At 43.4% G+C, this 20239-nt stretch overlaps 1 protein-coding gene and 1 long non-coding RNA gene across 9 annotated transcripts in view; both read right to left on the bottom strand.

Annotated features, from left to right (window-relative positions):
* Window positions 1-6815, bottom strand: part of LOC103668535 — a 19651-nt gene extending 12836 nt beyond the window's left edge. Inside the window, exons 1-2 of the long non-coding RNA XR_570067.2 lie at window positions 5259-6815; window positions 2686-2776 (exon numbers count right to left, since the gene is read on the bottom strand). This is a non-coding gene — a long non-coding RNA (uncharacterized LOC103668535). The remainder of the gene's footprint in view (window positions 1-2685; window positions 2777-5258) is intronic.
* A 4429-nt stretch (window positions 6816-11244) lies between these two features.
* ZNF75A (zinc finger protein 75a) lies at window positions 11245-20219 on the bottom strand. Of its 8 annotated transcripts, XM_040635436.1 has the most exons (9): window positions 20083-20219; window positions 19260-19345; window positions 18014-18209; window positions 17221-17312; window positions 16643-16769; window positions 15346-15437; window positions 14935-15061; window positions 12912-13022; window positions 11245-12734 (listed from the first exon to the last, which is right to left on the bottom strand). In XM_040635436.1, the coding sequence occupies exons 3-9, from the start codon at window positions 18108-18110 to the stop codon at window positions 12139-12141; spliced, it is 1242 nt and encodes a 413-aa protein (XP_040491370.1). In that variant the 5' UTR covers window positions 18111-18209; window positions 19260-19345; window positions 20083-20219; the 3' UTR covers window positions 11245-12138. The 8 variants fall into 8 exon arrangements, with proteins under 8 accessions (XP_040491370.1, XP_040491371.1, XP_040491372.1 ...); XM_040635437.1 differs by lacking the exon at window positions 19260-19345 and having other exon boundaries at window positions 18044-18209; window positions 20083-20218; XM_040635438.1 differs by lacking the exon at window positions 19260-19345 and having other exon boundaries at window positions 14935-15019; window positions 20083-20218.
* Window positions 20220-20239: the final 20 nt, after the last annotated feature.

Genomic DNA, 20239 nt, shown 5'->3' on the forward strand with positions numbered 1-20239 from the left:
GAGCCTGCTTCTTCCTCTCCCACTCCCCCTGCTTGTGTTCCCTCTCTCGCTGGCTGTCTCTCTCTAATAAATAAATAAAATCTTTTAAAAAAAATAAAAAAATAAATTTCCAGGTCACTTTGCATCCTATCAGTTACTGAAATGTGATGGTCAAATGCTAATGAAAAATAAATATTATCAAGCAGGAATGTTGAGGGGGGTGAATTATCACAAAATTCTTATAATTTTAGTATAAAACATTTACACATTACCTTTTTTTCAAGAACAAAAATTTAAAGCCAATGCAAGTAGGTAAACGAGGGCACTTTACCTCGTGGGAGAATGTTCTATACAAATACATAAGAGAATAATAATTATTATTATTTTGTTTTTTAGTTTCCAGAAAACTATCAATTAATTCTTGCCACTGAACTTTTAATGAATGAATCACTTTGGGGCTTGTTAAAAGTATAGCAGTTAATCATGTAGTTCTGCCTTATTAACAAATTGCTCTGCTGATTGTTAGAGGCTCCCAGCATCCCTCCAGGACCACCCTCATTATGATACATTTGGGTGGCCTGTTTTTCTCATAACTGAATACCATAGGGAGGAACCCCAGAGAGTCCTGTTACACGGACATCTTGAGAAGCTGTCAGTCAAGTTCTGGTTGCCTTCAGAGCAAGTGAAAAGCAGCTCCCATGTTCTCAATTAAACTTCCCTCCCGTGGGAGAGAGGGCCTCTGTTGAGGGGAAATTTTTTCTTAAAGATGGTTTAGAATGGAGATTGTCAAGAATTGTTTATCTTTTATAAACTAAACTATTTACGGGTGAAATGTTGTAATGTCTGAGCTTTCCTCTGAAATACTTCCAAGCAGCACCTGCCTGGCTCAGTCAGTAGAGCATGTGACTCTACGTCTCAGGGTCGTGAGTTTGAGCCCCACGTTGGGTGCAGAGATTACTTTAAAAAATAATAAAAAATAGGGGTGCCTGGGTGGCTCAGTTAGTTAAGCATCTGCCTTCAGCTCAGGTCATGATCCCAGGGTCCTGGGATCAAGCTCCACGTTGGGCTCCCAGCTCAGCAGGAGTCTGCTTCTCCCTCTGCCCCTCCCCTATTTGTGCTCTTTCTCAAATAAATAAATAAAATATTAAAAAAATAAAATTAAAAAATTAAAATGCTTCTAAACAAAAAACTCTAACAAAACTAACAGAATAAAAACAAAAAAACTGCAGGGGATAAATGAAACAAGATTGGCAAAATGTTGAAGCCTACGCGGGGGTTCATCATATTACTCTACTTTTATGTATGTTTAATAATTTCCATAATGGAAACTTTCAAATAGGTGTATATAAAAGGATTCTTCATCTCCTACCTCTATATATCAGTTATTTCTCTATGTATTAGGATTCTTTCAGTTATAAAGAACAGAAACTCCAATGTACACTGGCTTAAACGGTAAAGGGAAATTATAGATTCATGCAGCTAAAAAGTCAAGGGCAGTTCGAGGTATCAGATGATGCTTGATCCTGCAGCTCAGTGGTGTCACCAGGACTGAATATATATCACTCTGCTCTGCCTTCTATGGTGGTTGGTTTCAATCTAAGGCTCACATTTCTCCTACTTTCAGGAAAACTGCTAACAACCACTGGGTTACATGTATCATCCAGCAAGAGCCGGATTTGTTCTAGCATTTCCAACAAAAGTCCTGATGGGATGAGCTCAAGGTCATATGCCTAACACTGAGCCATCTTCCAACCACGGAGGTAGAATTCTCTTTTATTAACTTAGGTTAGGTCACATTCTTCACTCCTAGAAATCAGGGTCAGGAAGCTCACAGATCTCAAAATGGAATCAGTGTTGTTGGGAGAGAGGCAAGGGAAAATGGATGCTAAGAGGCAGTCAACAAATGTCTGCTAAACTCTCCACATGTAAAGTTCCCAATACAATAGAATAGAGGGCATTGAAAGACATGTTATAAAACTGAAATACAGATATAAAGCTATGGTCAGAGAACAGGGACCTGGATAGTCTGTGGAGGTGAAAGATGACCTTAATGAAAGGATAAGCAGTGTCTAGAGAGGATGGGAATAGTGGTGAGGAATTCTATGAGGCAAGCATTACCATAATACCAAAAACCAGAAAAAAAAATTACAAAAAAAGATACCTACAAATCAGTATCTCTCAAGAATAACAACTCAAAAATCCTCAATAAAATACTACTAAATCAAATCCAACAATGTATAATAAGAACTAGATAGTGAGGGTGCCTGGGTGGTGCAGTTGGTTGAATGTCTGACTCTTGGTTTTGGCTCAGGTCATGATCTCAGGCTCATGAGATCGAGCCCTGCATCAGGCTCCATGCTCAGCATGGAGTCTGCTTAGATTCTCTCTCACTCTCTGCCCCTTCCCCCTGTGCTCTGTCTTTCTCTAAAATAAATAAATCTTTAAAAAAGAATTATACAGTGGGACTTATTCCAGGTATACAAGGCTGGTTCAATATTTAAAAATATATTAAAATGTCATCCATCACATCAACAGGCTAAAGAATAAAAATCATATGATCATATCAGTAGATGCAGAAAAAGCATTTAGCAAAGTCCGACACTGATACATGATTTAAAAATTCAGCAAACTAGGAACACAGGGGAATTTCTTCAACCCGATTTAAAAAAACTTGCCAAAATTTCATACAACCAATATTGTACCTACTTGTGAGAAACTAGAAGCTTTCCTATTAAGATCAGGAACACAGTAAGAATATCCCCTCTCACCACTCCTCTTCAATATCATACTGGAAGCCCTATGTAATTCAATAAGACAAAAAAAAAAAAGAAATAATAGGTATACAGATTGAGAAAGAATAAATAAAATGGTCTGTGTTTACAGATGACATGATCATGTATGTGTAAAACCCCCAAAAAACAACAACAAAAATCTCCTGGAACTAATAAAGCATTTGTAGCAAAGTTGCAGGTTACAAGATTACTATACAAAAGTCAATCACTTTCCTATACACTAATAATAAACAATTGTAATTTGAAATTAAAAACAAAATACCATTTACATTAGTAAAATAATATGGTTCGTACATCTTGTAAATACCAAAAACAAATATATATATGAAGACAACTACAAGATGAAAGAGATAAAAAATAATAAATGGAGAGATATTCCATGTTCATGGATAGGAAGACTCAGTATTGTCCAGTGGTATTTCTTCACAACTTGATCTGTAGATTCAATGGAATCCCAATAAAAATCCCAGCAAGTTACTCTGTGGGTGCTAATGAAATTATTTTAAAATACATATGGCCCAAAGACCCAGAATAACCAATAAAATATGGAAAGAACAAAGTTGGATGACTGTCATTACCCAACAGTGAATTACTCTCAATCTACAAGACAATGTGGTAATGGTGAAAAAATAAACAAATAGATCAATGGAACAAAATAGAGAGCCCAGAAAAAAAACTCCATAAATATGGCCAACTGATTATTCACAAAGGAGTGAAGACAATAAAATGAAGAATAGATTGTCTTTTTAACAAATGGTACTGAAAGAGGACATCTACATACAAAAAAAAAAAAAAAAGGAAGAAAGGAAAGAAGAAAAAGAAAAACGAAATCTAGGTGCAGATTTTACAGCCTTCAGAAAATTAACTCAAAATGGATTCTAAACCTGGGACACATGGGTGGCTCAGTCAGTTAAGTGCCTGCCTTCAGCTCAGGTCCTGATTCCAGGGTTCTGGAATTGAGTCCCACGTGGGGCTCCTTGCTCAGCGGGGAGCCTGCTTCTTCCTCTGCCTGCCGCTCCCTTTGCTTGTGCTCTGACAAATAAAATCTTAAAAACAATGGATTCTAAACCTAAATATAAAATACAAAACAATAAAACTCATGGAAGATAACATAAGGGAAAACCTAGATGACCTTGGGTTTGGTGATGACTTTTCAGATAACAAAATACACAATTCATGAAAGAAATAAGTGATAAGCTGGACTTCATTAAGATTAAAAACTTCTACACTGCAAAGACACTGTCAAACAATTAGAAGACAAGATACAGCGTGGGAGAAAAAATTTGCAAAAGACATCTGATAGGGGTGTCTGGCTGGCTCGGGAGAACATGAGATATTCTCTCTCATTCTTTTTAGATGGGGAAGGGGAGGGGCAGAGGGAGAGGGACAGAGGGAATCCTAAGCAGGCTCCATGACCATCCCAGAGCCTGACGCTGGGCTCAATCTCACAATACTGAGATCATGATCTGAGCTGAAATCAAGAGTCAAATGCTTAACTGACTGAGCCACCCAGGGGCCCCAGAACATGCGACTCTTGATCTTGGGATCGTGAGTTCAAGCCCCACGTTGGGTGTAGAGCTTACTTAAAAAAAAAAAAAAAAGACATATCTGATAAAGGACTGTTATACAAATTATGTGAAGAACTCTTAAAATGCAAAAATGAGAAAATGAACAACCCAATAAAAATGGGCAAAGATCTCAACAGGCACCTCACCAAACAAGGTTCACAGATGAAAAGATGCTCCACATCATATGTCATTAGGGAACTGCAAATTAAAACAATTTAACACTATACAACTATCAGAATGGTGAAAATCCAAAACCACTGATAACAATTGCTAGCAAAGATGTGGAGGAAAAAGAACTTTCATTCATTGCTGATGGGAATGCAAAATGGCATAGCTGTTCCTGTTACTCTCCTGCAAGTCTCAGACCCCTTTGAGCCTGAGAATGGTTAGAGGAAGGGCTGTTTCCAGGCCTCAGACTGTGTACAGGAACAATAAATGATTTTGGAGGACATAGCATTCTGGTTAACTCTACAGGATTATCAAGAAAAAAAAAACAGGTTTCTTTCTGAGAACAAGACACCATCCCTAATAAGGGATTTTAGCCCTTGGAGAGACAGGTAAGAGATCAACATTTAATCAAGAGAGCATTTCCCTAGATGTCACTGCCCCAGTCTCTCCTTCTCTTCCTTCTGAAATACTGAGGGCTGATATGAGTGGTCAGGGTGGTGGTGGAATGGAGAACCAGCAGGCTGTCTCAGAGAGCTAAAGGGGAAGAATGCATAATAATGGTCAGCCAGGAGCCCTGATTCTTAAATCCTATTCCCCAACTGCAGGGACAAGAATTTGATTTCTTCCTGGAGCTCTCATAATCAAAGGACCTTGCTGTATCTGAAGTAGGAACCAGAAATCCTCAACTTTCTCCCTGCATCTTCTTCAACACAACTTAATAAAATCACTTCCTGACATTTGTCTTATATACCTGCTCTCTCAGATGGGACCGATGATCACTGTTCTTCACTCCTCCTGGCAAGTAGCATAGATGAATGAGATCCTGTAAGACAAGCTTTTAAGTTGAGAGTTGTTATACTGGGTTGATCCTTCACCATAGCCTGGTATCAATGGCTTCCGTAAAACTGAAGTGCCATTATCCAATCCCATTTGCAAAGTACTCTTTGCCATGGCAGATGTTGGAAGCTATTGATATTGTTCTTGCTAAAACAGTGGACCTTCTAATAGCTATAGAAGATCCCAAACACAATTGCTCATGTTGACTTCGGAGAAGTGAATTCTTCTGCCGGGCCCTTGCAAAGGAGAATTCTCCAAGTCATCTCCTAGAAGGAGGATGCACAGGTCCTAGTCTACTGTCTGCAATAGGTAGCCATGGGATCTGAAACTTCAGCTTCCAAAGCTATGTAATAATGATGCCTGTACCACTAACTGAGAAGCTGTGTGGTATGGAAGAAAAGGATAATAAATTGTGAGTCACATATCATGGGAAGTAGTTTTGTCCTACTAAATCAGTTATTCTCCCAGGTTTCAATAATGGTGAAAGGATTAACTAGGTATGTGTTCCCAAAACTGGTGTTCCAAAAACAATCTTGAGAGTTGTTAGGTGAGGGTGTTGCACACAAAAGCACCACCACAAGGGCCTCCACAGTCCAAGAGGGCTGGTATTCTGCGTGCTTATGCTCCTCTACTTTGACTACCCCACCCTGAGTTTCACACTACACATTTAAACATAAATGCTCTGAGAAATCTTCCTATAGCAAAACATTCACTATATTCTAACCCATCATCCCCAAATTTACTTGGATAAGAATACTTTTTTCATGGAACATCTCTGCACATCTCATAGACACTTGTTTTCTGAGTACCAGTTTGGGACTTACTGACAGGACAGATTTCTGAGGTCCTTTCCAGATCCTTCTACCTACATCCTCCATAGCAGGAGAGGCCCGAGTACTTGCAAGACCACTAGGTCTGTGTGAGCATTCAAGGCCCTTATTACCAGTAACGCAAACGCTGGAGAGCAGACATTGCAGGGATGTGCCCAGAAGAGAACGTGAATGGAGGTGATTTTCCTGCAGTGTACATGGAATCCAGTTTTCCTATTCCAGGGGGAAGATCCTTGAGCTTTGAGTTTGAGCATTCATGTGGATAAAATGATAGCCTTGGATATTCATAGGTCCCCCACAAATAATACTCTGTGTGATCCTTCAGAGGACTTGATGCTCTTTTTTCCACCTCTTCTGTAAAGAGCAAAACAAGGACTCATGGTCATCACAATCAATGAACCACTTGATACTTCAAGAAGGAAGATAACTGAGCCAGTGAATGCTCCGAGTAACTGAAGTTAATGTGGAGGTGGCCACGGCAGTTTCTCACCTTTGTAATATTCCATTCTTCTGTCTATTACATATGATGATGTGTCAGTCTTGTGCTTGACAATAAAGACTCAAGGCTGCACAAGACACAGCCCCTGCCCTCCTCATGCTTACATTTTAATGGGGGAAGAGAGACAAAAACATGTAACCAAACCAAATAACTCTAAGTGGTGATACATGGTATGATGGAAATATACACAGTGCTCAGAGTGACGAGAGCAGGTATGACTGGTACATAAGTAAAAGGAAGAGAGAGCCCTTGTGCAAGTTTGGATTTTAAAATGTGGGAGTTTTAGAGAGATCATAGAACTGAATATTGCAAAAGCGCCTCTTCATTGAAAGAATAAGATTGGCAATACAAGCTTCTCCTTTAAGGATGATAAATAGCTTTAACGAGGGCTAATGCTCCCCCACCATAGCTAAAGGATGAAGGAAATATTTTTAAAAACCCATTCCTCACTCTCCTCCATGAACTATTGCTTCTTAAGCTACTAATATTTTTAAAGAAAACTTTACTAAAGTTAAACACATTTTACTTTTACCTTATTAATATTAAAGATGCTTCACTTTTTTTCTTCAAATGCTCTGACACTGTTTAGTTGTTCATAAACTTAATGGAAAAATGCTTAGTGTGAAAATTATATTTGAAACCTATCATTTGCTTAAAAAATTCAACAGTAAGCTCTCTAAGTTTTTCTTTACAGGTGCAAAGTATTTAAATACTATAAAGCTTATGTGTCAAGATCACTGCAACTCCACAGTCATCGTCCTGCTGTGGTGTAAGGGAGAAGCACCTCTGACACTTTTGCTAAATCTGAAAGTGTGCTTGATCCCTCTCATGAGAAATGGGGTGACTGCTTTAAAGGGAAGTGCAGGCGTCCTCAGATGTGGGTGGGTCGGGTGGGTCAAGGAGAAAAGCCTCATGGACACTGGACTGCAGAAAGCACTTCACAATAGCCCAGTACCACTGTCTACTGGGGATTCACACACGAAGGAAAAGCTGCACATAAGCCACACTGGCGGACGCTTCAAGAGACTCCGGCCCTGCTCCCCACCGAAGCCACACAAGAAAGACATGATAAAGGTGACAAGTGTGGAAAAGATTTAGTAACACAATACGCTTTAGTCCAGGTATATTGTGGAAACAACCCTGGAAACACTAAGTGTGAACAAAGCCTCCACTGAGACTACTCGAGACTCCATTCAGGCGAGAACCCACAGAAGCAACGGGAGCCGTTCAGCGAAGAATCCACTCTAAGCACCAGAGGGTAAAACCCAGAGAGCAAAGTAACAGGCAGCCTTGACCCATTACACGAGAGTGCAACCAGCCAGGAAATGCAAAGGGTGGTCAGTAAACACCTGTCCGTGGAGTGACTCAAACCTTCTGTGTTATCCCAACTGTCCAGCTGGATCGAAAAGGCCGCTCAGCATTCTTGCTCTCAAGCTCTCCAGGGCAATGAAACACTCTTCTCATGGTTCCAAAAGCTGATAAACCCTAGCACTTTTTTTTTTTTTTTGAGATTTTATTTATTTATTTAACAGAGAGACAGCCAGCGAGAGAGGGAACACAAGCAGGGGGAGTGGGAGAGGAAGAAGCAGGCTCCCAGCGGAGGAGCCTGATGTGGGGCTCGATCCCAGGACTCTCGGATCAAGCCCTGAGCCAAAGGAAAACACTCAACAACTGAGCCACCCAGGCGCCCCAACCCTAGCACTTTTAGCTTGGTTCCAAGCTCTCCTCCTGTCCTTCCCCCCAGCTAAGACAGCAGAGGCTCTCAAGATCAGCTTGAGGGTCCACATGGAGTCTGCTTAACGGTGGGGAGAACTCTGGGTCTGGCACAGTCCCCACACTGTGCCACAGTGCAGAGAAAGGGGATAAGGATTTGGGGGTTACACTGGTCACTGATCCAATTCTCAGAACCAAGCCTGGAGCCACTGTCAGGCTGTTACCTGAACCACCTGAAATGATGCACCTTCTGGTTTGTCCTAGAATCATGTGACTATAAAGACATTTCTGAGAACTTTAATACTAACGTTTCAGGCTAAACTTAAGGTTGTGTGCTGCACTTCATCTTTAATCCAAGCCTAAATAGGGGCGCCTGGGTGGCTCAGTAGGTTAAGCGTCTGCCTTCGGCTCAGGCCATGATCCCTGGGTCCTGGGATCCAGCCCCACACCGAGCTCCCTGCTCAGCAGGCGTCTGCTTCTCCCTCTGCCCCTTCCCCCGCTCAGGCTTGAGCTCTCACAAGCTCTCTGAAATAGCATCTGTAACAAAAAATAAACCAAGCCTAAATAGATTTTATGTTGCCTTTTCGGTAACCTGCTCTCTTCCCTGTGACAAAGCTACAGAAATTCCTTCTTCCGATGTCCACATTCCAAGCATGAGTTGTGCAACACTGCACTGCTGGTTCTTGGCTATGCAGACGTTCCCCATAGAGGCTCCTCAGTCCTCAACTGCAACGTCCTGCTCCTGCTTTCCTGCATCACTTCCTCCCCACTACCACCGCTTAGTCCAAGGCGGCAGTCACCTTCCTCTCTACACCAATCAGGACAAATCTGCTTCTGCCCTATGTCCTGTGTTTTTTGAGGCCAACTCGCAGAAGGTATGAGAAGGGTAGTTACCAAACGATCGCTTACTGCACTCACAGGAGAACGAAAGGCAACCACTACCCTGTCGTCCACTGATCAACAGAAACACATCTTACGTAGAAAAGCAGTGGAGCACAGAGGAACAGAGAGCAAGGGAAGGGGAAGGAAGCCAGAGAGGGAGGGATGGTTGCTCTGTCCCCTTGAAAAACTGACCAACCTGGACTTGTCTCAGTCTCTCCTATCACCTAGTCGCGTAAGCTCCTCAGTGTGCCTATCAGTGTCACATGACCTCAGTGGAGCATCTACAGGAAGGCGCAGCTCTTCTGAGGGCCAAAGTCCACGCGGACTGACACAGAAATGTTCCAGAGCTCTAGCAGAACAGCTGCCTCTACGTAGACAGGCCAGGTTATGCTGCAGAAAGACACGACGCCGACATTTCGGTAGTTTAACGGAAGTTTATTTCTCATTCCCATGAAGTCCATCACAGGTCTGAGGGACTTCCCAGGACAACCGCGCTCCATATGGGGGCTCAGCACTCCAGACTACTTTGGCCCTGTGACCTCTTTCTGTATGGGCTTCCACAACCGAGCCAGGAAGGGCACTAGAGTCCTGCAGCAATAAAGGCTTCAGCCCAGAAGTGGGGCTTCTGCTCACAACGCATTACCCACAACTATCCTATGACCCGAACTGCAAGGAGCAGAAAACTATAACCACTCTTCTTTACACTCTTCACTAGAACGCAAGTCCCGTGAGAGTGTATCTTTAGCTCTTTTGTTCACTACTATATTCCCAGTCTAGAACAGTGCCTGGGCACATAAGAGGCCCACACGAAATTGAATGAACGTAGCACGAAGATGTCCACATGTATCCCGGGATGAGACAGAATACCTCAAGCCTAAGGAAGAGGGTGATGGGTAACAGCTATGCAGATGAGAGCTTCAGAGTTGGCTGTGCCTAAGGAATAATACTTGGTGTAGTTCATCTGGGGGAAGAAAATAACATCTTGCTGAGGGCACCAGACCCACAGCTCAGGTGACTTACACCATAAAGTACTGAAGCCAAGGACCAAATCAACTGAGCATAATCACCACCAGCACTGCTCAACTCCCGAAAGGAGCTGAAAATAGCCATAAACACAACTGCTTCTTTACTGCAGTCAGTCTGCCCAGCACAACCCTGGGGAGCAGGGGAAAGGGAAACAAATGCACGCTGGTCGAGCATCTACCACTGGCCAGGCTGTGAGGGGCTTTTCTTTCGCCAATCCCTCTGATCTCTAGAATAACCCTGAGTTGAAATACTTTTCTCTCTTTCACAGAACACACGGAGACCTAAGCGCTTTTCTAAGTTAGAAGGAGATACAGCACAATGGCACCCAGCCTGGCCCTGCAGGGATAATGTACACATCCTGCTAATCCCGCTAATCCCGCCTTCAGGCTTCCCGACGCAGCGAGCTGACAGCCAACAGACCACTAGCACTCGGGTCTTGAACAAGTCCCCGTATCTGAGCCTCAACTTCATCGTTTATAAGGTATTTGGGAGAGATCATTTAACCCCCTTCCCAAAACTACCCAAAAGCTCTAACAGGAACACTTGGGAGTCACTGTCATAGACAAGAGTTCTAAGAAGATCCACAGCCCACAGAGATGTTCAGCCATCTATCATTTGTCACCTAAGGCTGTTAAATGCTGTGTACAAAACAGAGACAGAGACAGACACCCTGCCTGCTTAGTAAGTTTACAGTGTAAGACAACCAACAGGAATGCAGATTCACGCATCCCCGCCCACCGCTCAGCATCGATTCCCAAACCTTTCCTCTTGGGAACCCAATGTTCTGCCACACCCAGTGAACAACATCCCGCCTGCAGCACACACTCCAGTTCCCAAACAACCCTCTTTGTTCTTATAAACAAAAACCTGATTTGATTCTGAATTTCCATAAATTACCATTTAGAACCTGGGAAAGTACTAATATTTATGGTTGACATTGTGAGAGGGGAAAAATGTCTATTTCTTTTATTGCAGACAATCTTTTTTACACGTAATACATAATCCATGGCTAAAAATTGCAACCCGTTTCCATATGATCTTGGTATTTTCCTCTATCAACCACCACCAACGAGAGGTGTAAGTTAGTGCACTATTACTTCTTCTGGCAGATTCCCTAGTAATGAGGTAAATAGCATTTCATCACAGTAAAAATGGTGCTAAAAGGATTGAAGAGCTAAAATGTTCAAGATGGAACTCCAACTTGGGGAAGAGTGTCCAATGACAAAGGAGAGGAAGAAAATCCAATCTGGTTCTTGGAAAACTTGACAGAACTCATTTTTGCCCCATAGGACTCTTGAAATTGGTAAGCCCACTACCCTGAAGGCAATGATATCCAATTAAACATGCATGTTATTCTTTCTTGTTTTGGAAGACCATGCTACAAATGTGTCTACCATGTGTTTAAAGCGACTGGGAGATCAATGTAAAACCAACAACGTGATGATCACAGAAGACTGACTAATTCATGGGTGTATTTGCTATTTGAGCTGAATTTGCTAATTGCCAGGTACAATCATGAAATAGTACATTCTGTACTCAGAATATTCTTTGACCATCTTTCTTGTTAGGAATTCCCTGAAGATTTATTAGTAAAAATGCAATTAGTACAGAACTAACGCATCCCCTGCAGAGTCAACCTTGATTCCTTTCTGAGAAACGTGTTTATATCACCAAATTTTCCACTGATGAATTATTCATGCTGCAAAATTTATTTTTCATAAACCTCAGGGTTAAGCACTACTTGGTGAATTTCTTGAGACCAAGGACACTGGATAGGCTTCTGTTCAGTGGTGGTGTTTCTGGTATATAAGGCTGGACTGCTTCTGAAGTTTCTCATGCTTATGTTACATGTGGGTTCTCCGGTGTTTACTAAGGTGGGAGTTCTGACTGAATTTCTTTCCACATACATAACACATAAAGGGTTTCTCTCCAGTGTGAGTTCTTTGGTGTGTACGCAGATTTGAATTTTGACTGAAGCTTTTCCCACACCAGGAGCATTTATATGGTTTTATTCCTTGGTGTATTGTTATGTGCTTATTAAGATCTGATTTCCCTCTAAAGCTCTTACCACAATGTTGACATTTATACGGCTTCACTTCCGTGTGAATTTTTTTGTGTTTAGTAAGATCAGAGGTAAGTCTGAAGTTTTTCCTACACTCTTGGCATGTAAAAGGCTTCTCTACTGCACGGGCTTTCTTGTGAAGATCCATAAGTCTCTGCAGCTCTTCTTCCCAGATTGAAAGTTCCTTTGTTTGATTAACTGGAAACTCTTGATGCCATTTCCCCATCCTGTGTGTATCACCATGATTTTCTTTACCTGTTGTTTTCTGGGGAACTTTCACTCGGGTCTTTTTGGAGACTATGTCTCCCGGTGCTTGTATTTCTAAGTCAGAAAGACATACGGGCTGATGGTTTTCAGTGACAGTTTTGACCTTTAACCCTGTGGGAATAAACATAACAATCAGCCAACTGCATGGCAGAGCAAAACCACAGGAATGGAGAGAAAAATCCAATGATTACTGACTTACAAAACATAGATAAGCAGAATTTTAAATGCTAAGTCCCTGCAAAGGTTGCTATCAAATGCACATTTGTCCTCTTCCCAAGGTATATTTACCCGCAGGCAGGTCTCCAGGACTGTTCTTGAACTCCAAGGGCCCTTGAACCCATGGCTCTTCCTCATGATCTAGATAGGAGATCACTTTAGGTTTGGGAAGCACAAATAACGCTGTGAAATGGAAAAAAGGAGGTCAAGGCCTGGCAACCCAACTAGCCACTCAACAATTATCCACCAACTCCACACTATTTCAGGAAGAGCAAAGGACAGTTTACAGTGTGTTATCCAAAATGGTCAAATGGGTAGACTCCCCTATCTGGTTTCAGGTTTATACTATACTGCATTCGTGGGTGGATGCACAATGTGGAGACTGAGAAATAAACCCAAGCTAGACCCATGGAGAGGAAAAGGGCGTGGGAATCCATCTACAGTGCCCCTCTTCTGCCACCAAGATTACCCTATATTTGAACAAGGTTGAACCAAACCCAGGAGTCTGCAGGGAGTACAGGTTAGTCCTATTAATTCCTTAGGATTAGCTCAAGTCTAGCACAGCAAGGTGAAGGTCAGGGGCTGCATATCATACGCACTAGTGATTCCTGTCATAACAGTAACTTCTTACTAAACTCTTTTTTTTTTTTTTTAGGATACATTTATTTATTTAGAGAGCGCGAGAAAGAGACAGTGCACAGACAGGTGCAAAAGCTCACAAGTGGGGGGAGGGGCAGAGGAAGAGAATCTTCAAGCAGACAACCCTTGGAGTGTGGAGCCCGACAGACTGTTTGATCTTATGACCCATAAGACTGTGACCTGAGCTGAAATCAAGAGTCAAATATTTAATCAACTGAGCCACCCAGGGGCCCCTACTTCTTACTTAGCTCTTTAGCACCACACAGTGGATTAGGAAAGATTCCTCCCACTCCTATAGCTTACTGGTTCTTGTCCAGATCGAAGAAACAGACCAGAATCACTTAATGAAACTTTTCTAAATACACTGCCAAGTGGGGGAAGTAATCATCACTCGGTCATTCAATCAACACGTACTGAGTGGCTATCATGTGCCAGGAACCCTCTTTGGGCTAATTATATAGTGGTGATGAAGCCAAAAGCACTCTGATCTCATGGGAGCTCACCCAACAGCAATAAATAACAAGGTTGTCAGCACGTGATAAATATTCTAAGGAAAACTAAAGCAGGATAACTCAGCATTTAAGATTTTGCTTTTCTGAAGCTATTTTAGATGAGGTAGTACGGACGACCTCTTTGAAAAACTGATATTGCAGCAGGAATGTGAAAGTGAGAGTTTTGCCATGTGGCAGAAAAGTGTGCCAGGCAGAGGAAAAGGGAAAGTAGAAATGACCGTGGCAAGTTCAAGAAACACAAAGATCGGTAAGGCTCAAGAGGAATGAGCAAGGGCACAAGTGGCAGCAGATGAGGGCAGGGTGGTGAGTAGGGTCAGATCCTGGAGGATCCTAAGCACTTCAGTAAGGTGTGGATTTTACTCTGAATGTGATGAGAAGTCATCATAAGGTCTGAAACAGGAAATGTCATGATTTGACCAGGTTTTTAGAAGATTCTGGCTGCTGGGTGGAAAACAGAGCATGGGAGGGCAAGAGGCAGGGGCACCAGTCAGAAAGTACCCAGGTCAGTCTGGTTAGACATGCTGCTGGCTTAAGCCAGGACGCTAACAGCACAAAGAGATGAGACACGGCCACACTCAGGCTACACTGTGAAGGTGGAGCCAAAAGGACAGTGATGCATTAAAATGCGGTAGGACGGCAAGATCACAGGAAAGGATGACTGTACGTTCCTTCTTAACTATGATATAGAGATATGATACTGAGAGGAGAGAGAGATGAAAATAGATTTGGGGAAGGAGAAAAAATAAATCAGGAAAGCTACACAGCATATGGAGTGTGCTCCTGGACAAAGCTCCCCAGGTGATCTGGACACACCTTTCCCCTGTCCACACACCATCTAGCTGAGAAACAACCTGTTATCTGAACATAGAGGAATACATTCCCAGCAAGCAGAGAACATGACAGATTACTCAACTTCTACCCAATGGGAGAGGAAGATTCTTTACCTAGAGAGATGACAGTCTCATAGTTTTCCCGCATTACATCATTGTAGAGGGCCTCCTGAGTGGGATCCAGTAACTCCCATTCTTCCTGGGAAAAATACATGGCCACTTCTTCAAATGTCAAGAAGCTCTAAAGAAGACAATGGGCTTCAGCTCAGTACTTGACACTACAGAGCAGCTCTACCATTTGGCCCATGGTAGACCCAGGCACTCCAGGAATTGATAGCACATTTAAAAAAAAATTTTTTTTTTAAGTAAGAAGGCAAAAAGGAAAAAAGCAAGGGATCATCAATAACCTAGGAGGTGCCCCGTTCCCCAGAGAGAAAACTAGGACCAATACGCCTGTGAGCTGGGCAGTGTGGGTCCTGGAGAGCAGGGAAAGGCGACCCTCAACAGCTGGATTGCACAGCTCACCTGGGACTCAGGCAAGATGAGCTCGGGTGCCACTGTCCAGTCTTTGGTGTTTGTCTTCTCAGAAAAGGCTAGAATCTGGTGAACAGGCACAGCTGTGGGTAGAAAAGAGCCAACAAAAATTTCTCTCACTTCTATGAACATCCTTACCTCATTTCTAAAATATAGAAGATACTGTTTCCTTTACACATATGGGACATATTTACAAATGTTAAGTGATACGCACTAGTGGCCTTCTCATAGTAAAGAAGAATTGAGCATCTAATAACCCCCCAAACCAATTCCCCAGTCGACCGTCTTTAGTTTTCATGTGGTCAGTAAAGGGAAATCTCACTTTTTCTTATATCATATAAAATGTTTTGAGTTGAGCAAAAATTAGAGGTGTTTAAAAATGTAGAACTCAGAGCCAATGTGCCAGTAGATGAAATGGAAAGGTAAAAATTAGCTTGGTGAGTTCAAGCAACAGCAAAATCAGTGTGTATAAAGAAGACTGAACAAAGACACCAGTGGAAAAAAGACGAGGGCAGGAAGGTGAGTAGCAACCACATCTTATAGGCTCCTGGGTACCTCAGTAAGGAATATGGATTTTATTCTGAATTTGTCAGAAGACATCCTAAGATTTACAGCACAGAAAGTTCATGATTTGATCAGGACTTTAATAAAAGGATGAGATATGGTTGCACTGTGCCTACGCTATGAAGGTGGAGCCAAATGGACAGTGATTCATTGGTAGTGGCTTGTAATGGAAAAATTACAGCTCAGGATGATTGTATTTTTCTTTTTCCTTTTTTTTTTCTTTTTTTAAAGATTTTATTTATTTATTTGACAGAGAGAGACAGTCAGCGAGAGAGGGAACATAAGCAGGGGGAGTGGGAGAGGAAGAAGCAGGCTCATAGCGGAGGAGCCTGATGTGGGACTTGATCCCATTACGATGAGATCACGCCCTGAGCCAAAGGCAGACGCCCAACCACTGTGCCACACAGGCGCCCCTGTATTTTTCTGGTGTGACATAGTGGGTAAATGATAGTTCCTTATATGGGGATGAGAAAGGTTAAAAAAAAAAAAAAAAGCAGATTTGGAGGGGAGGAAGGGATCAAGAATTTTAGGACAAGGAATGACCATGTGCACCTGGACAAAGCTCCCCAGGTGACCTGGACACACCTTTCCCCCGTCCACACACCATCTAGCTGAGAAACAACCTGTTACTGGAACACAGCCTCTCAGAGGAATGCATTTCCAGTAAGCAGAGAACATGACAGATCACTCAACTTCTACCCAATGGGAGAGGGAGATTCTTTACCTAGAGAGATGACAGTCTCATAGTTTTCCCACATTACATCATTATAGAGGGCCTTCTGAGTGGGATCCAGTAACTCCCATTCTTCCTGGGAAAAATACATGGCCACGTCTTCAAATGTCAAGAAGCTCTAAAGAAGATAATGGGTTTCAGCTCAGTACTTGCTGCTACAGACACAGCCCTACCATCTGGCCAATAAGACCCCAGCAATCCAGGAATTAATAGTACTTTTTTTTTAAGGCTTTTTAAAAAATTTATTTGACAGAGAAAGACAAACAGTAAGAGAGAGCACAAGGAGGGTGGTGGGGATGGAGAGAGAGAAGCATGCAGGGCCATATCCCAGGACCCTGGGATCATGACCTGAGACGAAGGCAGCCGCTCAACTGACTGAGCCACCCAGGCACCCACTTTTTTTTTTAAAGTAAGAAGGCAAAACGGAAAGAAGCAAGGGATCATCAATAGGCTAGGAGGTGCCCAGTTCCCCAGAGAGAACACTGGGACTAATATGCCTGTGAGCTGGGCAGTATGGGTCCTGGGGAGCAGGGAAAAGCGGCCCTCAACAGCTGGATTCCACAGCTCACCTGGGACTCAGGCAAGACGAATTCTGGTGCCATTGTCCGGTGTTTGGTGTTTGTCTTCTCAGAAAAGGCTAGAATCTGGTGAACAGGCCCAGCTGTGGGTAGAAAAGAGCCAGAGGAAATTTCTCTCACTTCTATGAACATTCTCACCCCATTTCTAAAATACAGATGATACCAATTCTTTTATCAGAGAGAGGATACATTTGCAAGTGTGTATGGTGTCTTCAAGTAGCCTTCTCATTGTAAATAAGAGCCAAATTATCAACTGACACCTAAAATAGGTTCCCCGATTTTCAGGAGTGACCTAATGAAAGAAAAACACTTTTTAATTTCCTCTCATGAAATAAATGGTTCTCAATCAGGCAAAAGTAATACATATTTAAAAATGAAGTACTCAGGGAATCCATTGTATAATAAAAGATATGATTTTTTTTAATCATTATTTTTTTTCCTGATACACAACTGTGTTCACATTCTGCCACTGATAACCCATTTCTGAACTCAATTTCTTCTCTATTTTATGAGAATGAGATGGCTCCTATTCTCTCCAGTTTTGTAAAGAACAGAGTTCATGGTGTTATTACCAGAGTTCAATTGTGGAGGTACTTCTGTATCATAAGCCAACGTCCAAATTCACCCACAACTTGTCTACTCTACTGACACCTGGGACTATCGTCTAATTGCTAATGTCTTTTTATAGATCTACAGTGATCAACACATAGAAAATACAACATTCTGATTACACAAATTCCTATCACAGTTCCTAGGAATTAGTAATTATCATGTCCCGCCACACCTGTGTCACATACAGGCTGAGTTTCCTTACAGGAATTCCAGCTCAGTTGTTCTTGCAGCCCCTGGTGTATATTCCAAAATTCATCATGGTCGGACATGTCCACTGGCTGTGACTCTGCCACCTTCCTCTTGAAGTCTGTGACATCTACACTTTGTCTGAAGAGCACAGCCTCTTTTCCAAGCTCTTGGACTGCACCCTAGAAATAAATAATCTTCATCTGTTACCAGAAAACTTATTTCTGGTTAGGGGGCTGGTGGTAGAAAAAAGAAAAATCTGAGTACAGATGGCAGGAAGTACGAAACACTAAGAAAAATTAATGAAAGACGAAAGGAGTTATTGGGACAACAATTTTCCACAAGATATTAACAACAAAACCTGGGGAAATAACCGTAACAAACAAACAAAAAAAACTTGTGGCAACTGCTAGCTCTCAGACACGCGTGCTCCCACCCATTTGCATGCACCAAAGCACAGACTAGCAGGGTTGCATGGACTACATGTACTCTTCCTGTTTTGACAGGCTTCCACTTTGAACCCTCCGTTAGTGGTTTCCCGTCTTCTACTTTTCTAGTTTTCACCCATTACCACCTTTCTTAGCAACTGAGACCATGTACGGCATAAAATAAAAATCAATAAAAAGATCTTCTTCCTAAAACACTGAGAGGAGAAAAAAAGTGCACATCAGTAAGAAAGTCACATGAACTTTACCACTCACTACTCATAACACAAGAAAAATGGAACAGAAAAATCCTGCCTTGCTTTCCTTTTTTCTTTTCTTTTTTTTTTTTAAGATTTTATTTATTTGAGAGAGAGAGAGCGAGGGAGCGAGCAGGGAGCCTAACACAGGACTTCATTCCAGGACCCTGAGATCACCACCTGGCGCAAGGCAGCCGATTAGCCCACTGAGCCACCCAGGTGCCCCTGCTTTCCTTTTAAAGAATCCACTGCCAGACCCTTTCTTCTTCAATTACCCACTCGAAATAAGGCACAGCTCACTGACAGACAAATGCCCACTGAGGACCTGGCCTTTACAAAAAATAACCATTCACGAAAGGGTAGACAGTGAGAACATTTACACCCTCTGGCTGGAAGGAGCCTGGGGATTATACAAAGACTTCATTGTTGTGCCTCCCACCCCAGCTTCCCCATGCCAAGGGAGGATCAGGAGAATATTCTGAGTTCCTCTTAAATTTTAGCGTGTCATCCCAGTCTTCTGTCTCTCGGAAGGGGGTCCAACTTCTCTGACCCTTCATCCTCTTGTGAAGAAGGAAGCCCTCAGGGCGTGGAACATTCCAGATTCTCCTTCCCACTGTACGAATACTGGCAGGAGAGCTGGGACACAGAAGTGAGACCAGAGAAGAAGGAAAGTAATTAGGGGAAAAAGCAGGCCTATTCTCCTCGCACAGCATCCCTGGATTAAGTAACCACAAGCTCAACAGGCTTGCTTCACACTTCCCTGCAAGAAGCACAAAGGGCACGGCGCACAAGATCCATTCCCGGGTTTTTAAATCTCTTTACTTGACCCAAAAAAATCACAGCTGACCTTTGCTTACAAAACGCTTATCCAAAGGCCAGTCACGAAGGAGAGAAGGGGAGCTGGTGCTGTTGAGGATGACCCTTCGGCCCACCTTCCCTTTCTTCGCAGCCGGCTCAGACCTCGAGGCGAGACTGAGCAGAGTCTCGGGACCTCGCTCTCCCTGGCGTGAGCCCGCAGGAACGCACCCAAATTCGACAGGATGCCACGGTGCTCCCAAATGGCTGGCCGCCCAGCGGGTTCAGCGGGCACCGGGACGTTTGCGCCGGCACCAGCAGGGCCGATGTCTCAAGGCGCACCACCGGATCCCGGGCGCGGAACACCGGCCACCGAGTCGGAAAAGCCGGCCGGCGCGGCCCCGACGCCATCTGTACAAAGGCGGACAACAGGATGGCCTCCGGAGCCCGACGGCAGGGCTCCCTGACACGTTCCCGCCGTCAGGCTGCGGCCACCCGGCCCGGAAGCACCGCCGCACTGAGGCCGGGCTCCCTCCGGAGCTCCGGGGCTGCGGCCGCTCCGCCTGCCACCGGCTCACCTGCAGGCCGCCGCCCTCCGCCCCGCGCCGCTCCGAGGCGGGCCCCGCCAGGCGCAGGACCCGCTTCAGCACCGGCCCTCAGGACCGCGTCGCCGCCCGGGCCCCAATGGACACCGCGCCCCGGCCGGAAGCGGACTGACGCCCTTCCGGGGAGAGG

The sequence above is a fragment of the Ursus maritimus genome, unplaced genomic scaffold (genome assembly GCF_017311325.1).
Source record: "Ursus maritimus isolate PB19 unplaced genomic scaffold, ASM1731132v1 scaffold_2, whole genome shotgun sequence".
NCBI classification, from domain to species: Eukaryota; Metazoa; Chordata; class Mammalia; order Carnivora; family Ursidae; genus Ursus; species Ursus maritimus.